At 44.5% G+C, this 11,032-nt stretch overlaps 2 protein-coding genes across 2 annotated transcripts; one reads left to right on the top strand and one right to left on the bottom strand.

Annotated features, from left to right (window-relative positions):
* Positions 1 to 501: 501 nt before the first annotated feature.
* hmmr (hyaluronan-mediated motility receptor (RHAMM)) lies at positions 502 to 8,511 on the top strand. Its single transcript, XM_035650341.2, has 20 exons — positions 502 to 664; positions 930 to 1,028; positions 1,152 to 1,237; positions 1,326 to 1,403; positions 1,564 to 1,752; positions 1,859 to 1,945; positions 2,107 to 2,218; positions 2,313 to 2,378; positions 2,630 to 2,703; positions 2,823 to 2,893; positions 2,979 to 3,346; positions 3,453 to 3,601; positions 3,679 to 3,914; positions 5,063 to 5,179; positions 5,286 to 5,486; positions 5,573 to 6,286; positions 6,590 to 6,662; positions 7,422 to 7,598; positions 7,749 to 7,911; positions 8,065 to 8,511. Exons 1-20 carry the CDS (start codon positions 619 to 621, stop codon positions 8,079 to 8,081), a joined length of 3,123 nt encoding a protein of 1,040 aa, XP_035506234.2. The 5' UTR covers positions 502 to 618; the 3' UTR covers positions 8,082 to 8,511.
* A 214-nt stretch (positions 8,512 to 8,725) lies between these two features.
* Positions 8,726 to 10,183, bottom strand: LOC118319531 (insulin-like). The gene is made up of 3 exons (XM_035649995.2): positions 10,119 to 10,183; positions 9,708 to 9,913; positions 8,726 to 9,013 (listed from the first exon to the last, which is right to left on the bottom strand). The coding sequence occupies exons 2-3, from the start codon at positions 9,898 to 9,900 to the stop codon at positions 8,868 to 8,870; spliced, it is 339 nt and encodes a 112-aa protein (XP_035505888.1). The 5' UTR covers positions 9,901 to 9,913; positions 10,119 to 10,183; the 3' UTR covers positions 8,726 to 8,867.
* Between the last annotated feature and the right edge of the window lie 849 nt (positions 10,184 to 11,032).

Below are 11,032 nucleotides of genomic sequence, written 5' to 3'. Positions count from 1 at the left end.
TCTGGTTGGATATATTTGTGGACTAACTGTCAACTTGCAAACAGGACCCTGGATACCTCAGGGCACCAGGGACATGTCCTTACATGGAGGGTATGAAAATAAGTAAATATCTAGAAAATGATAGTTTCAGTCAAATGATACATTATTATTAGTGATTTAATATTAAACAGAGTTGCATACGTAGTGCCGTAGAGAAAGTTGATTCTGACTCTTAAGAAAAATAAATCTGATTAACCAAGCAATAATTAGGTGATTATATATGTATATGTATATGTAAACACACACACACACACACACACACACACACACACACACACACACTTTTAATCAATCATCTCATCACTACTTTGGAGGTCTGACCATAGACTGTATATGGCTCTGGCAGAAACATTTGAATAGTACAAGATGACGTGGATGGGGGCGGGACGGCGTCATCCGAGGATACAAAATCCTGGATGCCTATTGGCCACGCGTACGTAAACGAACGTATGACGTTATTTTGAAATTTCAGCGCGGAAGCGTCTGTTGCGTGACTGACAGGGAGCTGCGTCGCAGCATTAATATCGATACAGCGGGAGATATTCAAAAAAAATCTTCCCATACTCCCCCGTGTGCGAAATGTCTTTTTCAAGAGCCCCTTTGAAACGGTTCAACGAGCACAAAGGTAAGCGACTTATAGAGGAAGTAGTAGCTTAGTAGCATGTTGGCTAAATATCCAGCTAGGCTTCAACGCTAAGTAGCTCAAGCTAGCCGCCGGCGTACGATACGACGACAACAAACGTGTCAGGGTGGTGTCCTCGAGGAGCCTTGACGTGAAGTTGACTGAAGTTAGTGGGCTACTTGAACAGAAACGCGGGTTAAATGTGTAAGCTAACAACGAAGTAGCATTAGTATTTGATAACCGGCAAACACTGCGCTTTTGGCCGAAGGTTGTGCTCCTGCGCCGGGGACCTATGAGATCAAACCTGGGGAGCCGAAGGGAGCTGTGTCTTTCGACAAATCGGATCGATTCAGACCTCTCAAGGCGGGTGAGTTGATCCAATAAGCACAATACAACAAGTAAAACACACACACACACACACACACACACACACACAAACACACACACACACAATGTTTTGCGGCTCTTATTTCCACCACTGTGTCTCCAGCACCTGGGGCTCTCCTGCCTCCACCATCGCCTTCCAGAAGTCTCCTGGTGTCACCTGTCCGCAGGACGATGTCGGTCGATGGCCTTGTAAGTTTTCCCTTACCTCCGTGTGTAATGAAGCCACTGGCGTGCCACACTGTTAAACCATCCCTCCCCATGACTTGACATAACTTAGGTCGAAGGGTCAAGTGTAAAGAAGGACAAGAACGGCGTGGCCATGGAGAGGAAACTGCAGAAACTCTTGGAGAGAGAGGTACACCTCACCCTTGTTGACCACAAAATGTCACATAGATTTGATTGTCTGGTTCCTGTTGTTCTGTAGATCTGTCAAATGGAACAGATGTGTATGTATATTGTCATTGTTTCTGCCATGTGGGAGTCAAACCCTTACTGTAGCTTTGCATCCTTCACAGATAAGGTCCCTGGTTCAGCAGCGGGGTGAGCAGGACCGCCGGCTGCTGGCCCTGGAGGACGAGCTGAAGAAGGTGGAGTCCAAGCTGCTGGCCACAGTCCGGGAGAAGACGGGCCTCTCCGCCAATGTCACCACGCTCGAGAGGCAGCGGGCCGAGCTCAAGAAAGTCAACGAGTTCCTGAAAAACAAGGTGCGTTTTATTGTTCTGATGCTTTGGTGTATTTGGAAATCATGTCCTGAAAAGGTCGTTCTTAGCAGTGCCCCACGACAAGTGTGACTGAGTTCATGTGTTTTAGGTTTCTGCTGACACCACAAAGAAGAAAATCAACTCACTCACAATGGAGCTGATGGAGGCCAGGAACACTTTGGATGTTAAAAGCAAGGTATGACTTCATGGTCATTTCCTCCCTTCATTATTCAGTTAAAGCCATCATTTGTGATTTGTTCACAGTTAAATATTAGGTAAGTGTATGAGCTCATTTGTCTTTTTTAATTATGTGTGTTGCTGTGCAGTGAGTCAGTGTGTGTTTACATGCGTTTCCAGGAGTTGAATGTCCTGCAGATTAACACTGAAGGCCAGTTGAAGGTGCTGGAAACTGACCTCCAAGCAGTCAGGGCGACTGTCACAGCTCTAAAAGACAGGAACAAAGACTTGGGTACGACTTATGTATAGTGCTACTAGGGAGACAAATGTGTTTGCCGGCATGTGTAATTAGTAATCAAGGCTATTTCCCTTTCCCTTTAAAAAAGAGGACCTCAATCAAGTTACAAAAACCCTGAATAGTGAACTGGAGAATGATAATGCCAGGTTACATGGTGAGTTGTGTATGTTTTTCCTTTACACTGTTTTTGTTGATCCATACTTGTAATGAAAGTACACACATTTTTTAACATCGATCAACTAGTAACCAGATTTCTAATCCTGTCTCCTGCGCATAAAGATGTATCTATGTCCATATACTGTTCTGGGTGTATAAAGAGCATAAAGGTTACAGCTAACACAATTCTTGCTTGTGTTTTTGGTTTTGCTTGCTTTTTATGACCCACAGTTCTGTGTTCTTTTCCAGCTGTGATACGGGAGCTTAAGCAGGAGGTCAGAGTCTTGCAGGGATACCTGGATGCAGCAAATGATCAGATCCAGGTTTTTAAATAATTTTTAATTTCATTTTAAAAGCCTGTATAAGCAAATCATCCAAAATTGGACATTATTCTTCTATTATTCATACTTTGTGAACCACTTATCTATTTGTGTGTTTGTAGGATCTTCGCTTGGCACTTCAAGAAAAGACACAGGAGAGCACTGTTGGAGGCTCTCATCTGGAGAAAGTAAAGTAAGAAAAAAACAAATGTTCCTTAAAGCAAGTTTGATCTCTATCTCTCGGTGCACCATGACACTCATTTGTCTCTTCTCAACAGGCAACTTGAAACCGAACTTGAGCAGCACACCACTGACCTTGAAACCGCTCGAGATATGCTGAGACATAGAGAGGAGGAGGCGCAGAAACTCCAGCAAGAGCTGCAGGCGTCTAAGAATGCTTTATGGGAAGTGGAAAAGAGGTTGGAGAACCAAGAGCAGGAGCTCAAGTCTGCGCAAAAGTCAGTGGGTGACATGGAGGAGCAAATGAAGTTGGCCAACCAAGAAGTCGATGACTCTCGAGCTACAGTCCAGCAGCAGGAAGCGGAGCTCGCCAGACTGAGGGAGGTGCTGAGGCGGACGGAGAAGGAGCTGGATGAGAGAGTGGCACATCTTGAACAGCGGTATCTCTTCTCAGAGGAAGAGAGAAGTATGTTCACCAAGATCCTATCACTATGTCAATTTGTGATAGGATCAAAATCAATTCACAGTCCTGTGACGTATGTATCTTATGTGCTTTTGTTGTTTCATGTTAGGCCGGACTCAGGAAGAGGGACTGAGGAGAGTGCAGGAGTTAAAGACAGAGCTCAACTTGCTACAGGAGGTTAAAAGAGACGAGAAAAAGAAACAAATTCAGCTCCAGCAGGAGCACGACGCTCTTGCTGAGGAACTGACGAAAGAAAAGGTTACTCAAACGTTTTCTCTTAAGAGGCAAATTGTTTTTAGATCACTACCGAGACTTACTCTTCCCCTTTTCCACAGGCGCTCGTAGACTCCCTGTCTGTGCTGGTGGAGCAGGAGAGGGAGGAGTCGGAGGAGCGGCTGAGACAGTTCAAGGAGGAAATGGAGGAGGTGCTGGGAGAACTTGCTGTCTTGGAGGAGCAGGAGCAGAGGAAGCAGGTGGTGGCGGACGAAAGTCAGGAGGCCGTCCAGAGGCTGCGAGATGAAAACAGTGAGCTGGAGAGACAACTGAGTGACACCAGGACACTGCTGGAGAGGTGAGCGTCCACGGGGCAAGTACACCGATAAGTGTTTACAGAAAAGAAGCGGTAAAAGTGAAATTTTCACCTCCAAATATTTTTAGCACCAGAATCAAGATGAAGATTTTAAAGTCATACGTATATCAGAGATGTCCTGCGCACACTTGCAAAACCAGACTGTTTTTTACCTTTTTAGGGGGATTTGTTGTCCCTGCCTGGATTACTATTTAGAGTCACACGCATCTGGGAACCCATCCCAGCATGCAAGTTAAAAGTAGAGAAAAATAATTGACAGGTTGCCATTCCATCATAGGTGTGACACAGACGGCGTGGGTCACTGTCTATTTCTGTGTGCGAGCAATTTAAAGTTGGCAAGTCACCTCACTACTTCGTCTTTGGAATATGGGGGGTGAACCAGGGAACTTGAACAAGTTTTTTTTTGCTTTTATCAGACAGTAAAGTATAGACGGATATAGAGGAATTTTCAGTTAGTTATTAGACCAGAGTTTCTCAGGTTTTTTTGGGCCTTTTTTACCCACACAGCCCTGTGAGGTAAGTAACCCCTCAACGATGTTGCAAATGTGTTGCTATGAATTGATTATAAACTATGTTGTTTAACACTATTAATTATAAGGGGATGTTGATGTATTTAGTGCAGTAATGTTTCAATATTTAGTTTTATTTTAGATTTGTTTTACTACCACCACTGGAGCTGGAGTCATCGACCATCTAACCCATTTAATTTGAGTTTAACATTTCCACTTTTAATCCATCGTTTTCAGCAACGTGTCAGTTGTTTTTGTTGTGTTTTTAACTTTATCTTTCAAATTGAATTGTTCATCTGTTATTTTTTAGCCAAGTACTCCAGCTGTGAAGATAATGTATTTATTACTTTTAGCTCTAGCTCACTCTTTAATCCATTCATCCTCTACTTTCCCTAACCATTTCAACTAATTGCTTGCTAACAAGTCTTAACCCAACACACTCCCAGTCCCAATTTTTAAACCAAATGTAGTTCCCTTTACACCCTTGGCAGCTGCAGCAGGTGTTGATTCATTTCTCCCAATCGTCATCATATGATGACGCTGGTATCACTTCGATGACACTGGGCGACGAAATCAAGATGCCCACTTTTAACACATCAAACGTGTTCTTGCCAATTTTAGTAAAAGCCATGATGTGGCAGCTTTAAAAGAGGAGCATTTAGCCACCACGAGACAACTCCAAGAAGCGCATTCAAACACACTGAGCAAGATGGGAGACATTGTCACCGAACTGGAAAGGTGAGCGCTCGAATGTCGGTATTTCTGGAACATCAGTGTGATTTGTGTTGGCATTTAGCTTAAGACTCTGTCGGTGTGTAAGCTTCACAGACTTCTAACTTTTCAGCACCAAAGAGGCTCTGAAGGGAGCAGAGGAGAGACGGAAGGAACTGGAAGAGGAGATGGAGGGAGTGACCCAGAAGATGAAGGAGGAGATGGACAAAGTGGTTAAACAGAAAGAAGAGGAGATCAAGAGCGTGAAGGAGGGGCTGGAGGAGCACCGGGAGAGACAATTAGCTGAAGCGAAAGCCAGGGAGGAGAGTGCAAGGTAAGCATCAAATTCACTTTCAGTCTGTGTTGAAATAACTGTCACATGTCTACCTTTTCATGTTTCCCTTTTCCTTGACTTGATAGAATTTTGCTGGAGGTGCAGACTAGCCTCGTGCAAAAAGATCAGGAAATGAAAGCCGTGGAGGCTAACCATGCTGACCGGATAACTCAGCTACAGCTGGAGCTGCAGCTACAGACAAAGGAGAAAGAAGATGCTCTAGGGAAACTAGGGGAACAGAAGGGTCAGTGTTTCACCGAGCTCCAAAATGAGAAGGAAACGGCACAGAAACTACTACAGGAGGTCGGCTCAGCAAAAGAGGATATAATGGAACAGCTCCAACAAGAAAGACAAGAGAGAGTTAAAATTCAGACAGCCCTTCAGGACAACAGGGGTGCGTGGGAGGTTGAAAGGAAAGACCACCAGCAGGTCAGGTCAGAAGTGCTCAGACTACAGTCCGAGCTTGAGATGGTAGACGGGGAAAAGAAGAGTCTTCTGTCTCAAGCGCAACTCAAAGACCAGTCCAGGCTCGTTCTTGAAAATCAACTGAACACGGCAGAGCAGGACAAAAATCTGCTTCAGTCTCGCTTAGATGACGTTGAACAAGAGTGCGTGAGCTTCCGGGCCCAATTAGACCTCATGGAGGCCCTGCAGTGTGAGCTGGAAGAACAGCGACAGGACAGACGGGCTCTGCAGGAGCAGGTGGAAATACTGTCTCAGGAGAAGGTGACACTGCAGTGGGACATGGAGGAGCAGCGACAGGAACTGCAAAGACAAATAACTGTAGCACAAGAGAAGAGGTGTGTGTGTGTGTGTGTGTGTGTGTGTGTGTGTGTGTGTGTGTGTGTGTGTGTGTGTGTGTGTGTGTGTGTGTGTGTGTGTGTGTGTGTGTGTGTGTGTGTGTGTGTGTGTGTGTGTGTGTGTGTGTGTGTGTGTGTGTGTGTGTGTGTGTGTGTGTGTGTGTGAGCCCTTTAACTCCTGGCAGTAAAATACAATACACACATTAATGCCAGTTGTAAATGGGAGTCTGTGTTTGTGTGTTTTCATCCTTACTTGTTTATTCATTAGTTGCTAATTTTAACTCGTCATTCCTTTCTTCTCAGCCCCCCCAGCTCCGAGACGGAACACTGGAGGAAACAATACGAGGAGCTGTTTTCCAAAGTCAGGCCCTTCCAGGTCAGTCGTTTCCACATCAATTAAGAAAAAATGTGAAATCTCAGTGTAGAGGAAAATGTGTGATGTGAAAGGTGTCGTTTCTGGTGACAAAAACATCGATGCATTCCAAGTTAAGGAGCTTTACGGAGCTATTTGGTGTCTTTCACGTAATTTTTTTGATTTTATTACACACGGTGTCGCTGCGTTCGGTCTCACTGCTCTCCGGTCCCAGCACGATGGTTTTCAGACGAAGAGACTGTCTGATTAAACCCACTCTGATTAAACCCACTCTGATTAAACCCACTCAATGTGTGATCAGCAACAAACTTAGCGCCTAGCTGGTGAATGTGGTGAAGAGCAATGACTGCAAAAAAAAAAAAAAAATGGACGCCTCATAGATCAGAAAATTGAACATATGAACAATCGGTATGTTAAGAACTACCTTAAACAGAAACCATCTTTGGGAAACATTAACACTAACAGGGTGGGGGTGAGTTTTTATGAACTAAACTGCAGCCAGCCACCAGGGGGCGATCCAGATGTTTTGGCTTCATTTTGATAACTGTCATGTCACCCACCTTCATATACAGTCTGGGGTGAAGAGTTGAATATTTGGAGTGTAGTATTTCTGGACAGTTATTAGGTGACATGAACTACAACCCCATGTCATCTGTATGTGGACAATTGACAGCCAACATTTTTGACATACACAGTGACCATCCATGCTCAAGCGGAATCAGAGTTAAAACTGTCTCAATATTCGTGTTGGCGCACCCACAGGAACAGCTCAATGCATTTGCAGCGGAGCGAAATGTGCTGCTCAATGAGAATGGGACAAACCAGGAGGAGTTGAACAAACTGGCTGACGCTTACGCCCGCCTGCTGGGCCACCAGAACCAGAAGCAGAAGATCAAACACGTGATGAAGCTGAAAGATGAGAACGTCTCTCTGAAACAGGTAAACTCGGCACACGGTAGCAGCACTGTTTGTTTTTCAACACACACACGCACACGCACACGCACACGCACGTGCGGCTCAGGTGCAAGTACTTCATCGTGTGTGTGTGTGTGTGTGTGTGTGTGTGTGTGTGTGTGTGTGTATATGTAGGAGTTGTCTAAGCTGCGCTCCCGGGTGTGCCGGCAAAAGAGTGATCTGGATCAGCTGAAGTCAAAGCTGCCCGGTGCTCCTCGCCGCAGGTTTGATCCCAGCAAAGCTTTCCAACATGACAAGGAGAACAGGCACGCTGACGCCAATGAACCTCTTAAAGAAGGTAAGCGGTACTCTGACCTCATGCCGCAACACCCTGAACCTGGTAACCTGGCGATATGACAAGAAGCAGACAGTGCAGTTCAGTAACGTTTTTTTGTTGGTGATTTACATCTCAAGTGTGTGGAAGCCCTAATTCTCTTGTTTGTTTTGTCAGGAAATCATTATGCGTAATGGAACTCTTCCACCGAACAAGAACTGACAACTCATTTGCTGACAAATTTAAATTTCTAAGGTTTGTTCTCATGGATATCTAACCAACCTCTTAACAAGTGTTGACTGCATTCCCACATGCAAATGCTTTGCAGCCTTTTGTACTCAAACTGTTACATAATGAGTAAGGATTCATCCATTTAGATTTTAAAAAGAAATGTGTGTACGGGAGCAGTGTGTGAAAATGAGGTTGTAGATAAAGTCGGTAGTGCTCAAAAAAAGCATAGTCGGCATAAAGATGTAGATTCATTTTTTTTCGATTTTTATCTTTGCAACTTTCTTAGAAATTTTAGCAAGCAGCTGAGCCAATAACTATTTAATGTGGGATAGCTCTTATAAACCTTTGTTCTTTGTAAATAAAGACAGATTTTAATACTCTTGTTAACAAAAATGTTTCTGAGGTTTATTTACTTATGTAAAAAAGAAATGTGTTCAAATCCTTTTGTTGCTTGGGTTTTCTTGGCCATATCTGTCCTCTGCCAGTAGGGTGCACTCTTGGACTGCAGCCGCGGGTTAGAGCACAGCAAAGGGCCACGGCGACCCATGTTTCACCCGCACTATATATACCAGCCACAAAGAACAGAAAAGTCACATCTTTGCACAGAAGAGCCTTGGGTTATGGGTCATGAAGCTTTATTTCCTTCATTTGATAAGACATAGCCTGCAAGTATTGGGTCAGAAATTGACTTCAGGTCTTTTTTTTTTTTTTTACAAGCTATGAGTGTTGCTAGTCGCGGAGTGTGCGAGTCAGTCGCAGTAGCCCTCCAGGTGGTAAATGCTGCATGGTTTATGGCAGCACTGCTCCACGATGCCCCGCTTCACCTTGAGCTTGTTGCGGCCCGTCCGAGTCCTCCACAGCCGCTGCTCCTGCCTGGCCCTTTCTGACAGGAACCCTTTGGAGTGGAGAAAGCGTGTTAAATCCTGCGGCTGCGCAAACCTCCCAATTCCTCATACCACCATTTAGACTGTTCACACTTTAATGAAGACTTAATGACTATGTAATCTGATCCCTGCAATCCGTTTATTCTTGTTGGTGTCCGTTTCAAGAGGAGATATGACGGTACTCCGACGGAGGCGCATCGTAGTTTACACCTCTGAAGTTAACTTCAAAAGAATAGTTGGGGCAAAAGATCCAAATTATGCATTTTGGGAATAACTTAATGAGGGATTTGGGATTTCACAAGATTTGTGTTTATTGGATTTGTCACATCATAGACGTTGAAAGCAACAATGAGAAACCAAAAGCCTGGCTGCACCGCTGAATTCAAAGGGGGCCAGAGAGAGGCTTTGCACACTAATGATGGTTTGTAAAAAATACATAGTTTTAGTTCAGTAAAGTTTTTCAGCATGCTGTCCCTCAACATTTTTCCTCCAGCTAGCATCCAAATTGGCATTCTCATTAGATGGAGTCTGAACTTTGGACCTGGCGCGTTGAGACTGCGGAGACACAAAGCCAGCCCGGGCTCTCGGAGGAATCTCACGCTGTTTCTTTTTTAAAAGCCAACCAGCGAGGGGACAATTAGAACTCATTTTACACCAGTCAAACAAAAGAAGTCACAACTGCTCCCAGAGCTAACACAGCCTTACCGAGCAGATGTTCCAGATCACGCTTGTAAGGTCGGTTTGGACTGAAGAAAAATCCTCGTTCCCCACATACAAAGTAGAGGGCGTCCACCAGGTGGGAGCCGCACAGATGCTGAGCGGCGGCGGCGGAGTGCGCCGCCTGGGAGTAGAGCACCAGCAGCAGCGTCACGGACACCGCCCATGGTACCCTGGCCATAGGAGGGAGACCTCTACGGCAGAGCACAGATGGGAAAAGTACACATGAAATAAATAATACACATCTAATCAAATGTTTTGTTTTGTTAGGTTTTAAAGACTAAGTTAGACCAAATCCAATCTATCAATACTTAATTCCTCAGGGCCTAGTGTTTGTGGATAAAGGGTGAAGTGATGTTCAAATTTGATCTGATCGTTCTTGATGACACTTTACCAGACCCCTATATTTCTGGTAATAGATGTTTGACGAGGCTCCTCTGATATTCCAACACAGCTTCAGGCCGTGAGAGTATAATAGCACAAAGACAACAGTGAAGGCACGCAGCAATTCCCCGACTCAAAATAAGGGCTTTGAAGTGAGCAGAAAACTGAATAATTCATTATTTCATTGGAAATCAAAGGCCAGGATGAAAACACACTACAGTGAACCAAGGTCTGTGTGGAAAAGTCACTGGGTGGTATCTGACTCCAAAGTCTCTAAATCTTTCGAGTCTTTGCGAGCCCGAGCAGTCGGAAATCGTAGTTTAAGGGGGTGAGTTTAGAATTGCTTCTTGATGACTTATGCGGTCATCAAGCTGGTCTTCGCTGGGGCGATGTGGTAATTGTCCTCCTTCGGTGTCCGGTCGACCCCGGAAACTACGTCTGTCTGATGTCGGGATCTTATAGTTTCATATCGGCAAACGGCCATTTTTTAGAGATCAGCCATTTAAAGTTATATCTCCACATAGCGCATAGTGATTTACCTCTGCTTTACTTTTATTCCTTGGTGATCTTATTTTATCTCGGCGCCATCTGTTAAAAAAAACAAAAACTAGAGAGGCTGTGCATTAAAAAATGCACATTGTGGACCTCGAGGTCAGTCCCCACCTTGCTGTCCAGTTTAGGAGCTAGTGCAAGAGTGGGAATGATCTGTCCAAGATTAGAATTGTTATTAGTGAAATCCCGTGTCCGATGGATAGTCTCCTGGGTTTGAAGTTCAGCTCCTGTTTCAAGGTGGAAAATATACAATATAATGTCATTTAGAAGCCATATAGGCCGTTAGTGGGCATCTTATATTGTGCTGCAGATTATTGGATTGGAAATGAATCATTTTTACAGTGTCTGTAACAATGCACCTGTGCCAGGCATTACAA

The sequence above is a fragment of the Scophthalmus maximus genome, chromosome 9, assembly GCF_022379125.1.
Source record: "Scophthalmus maximus strain ysfricsl-2021 chromosome 9, ASM2237912v1, whole genome shotgun sequence".
Taxonomy (NCBI): domain Eukaryota; kingdom Metazoa; phylum Chordata; class Actinopteri; order Pleuronectiformes; family Scophthalmidae; genus Scophthalmus; species Scophthalmus maximus.
Note: the sequence above shows the minus strand (reverse complement) of the source record. Positions and strands in the feature narration are given on the sequence as shown.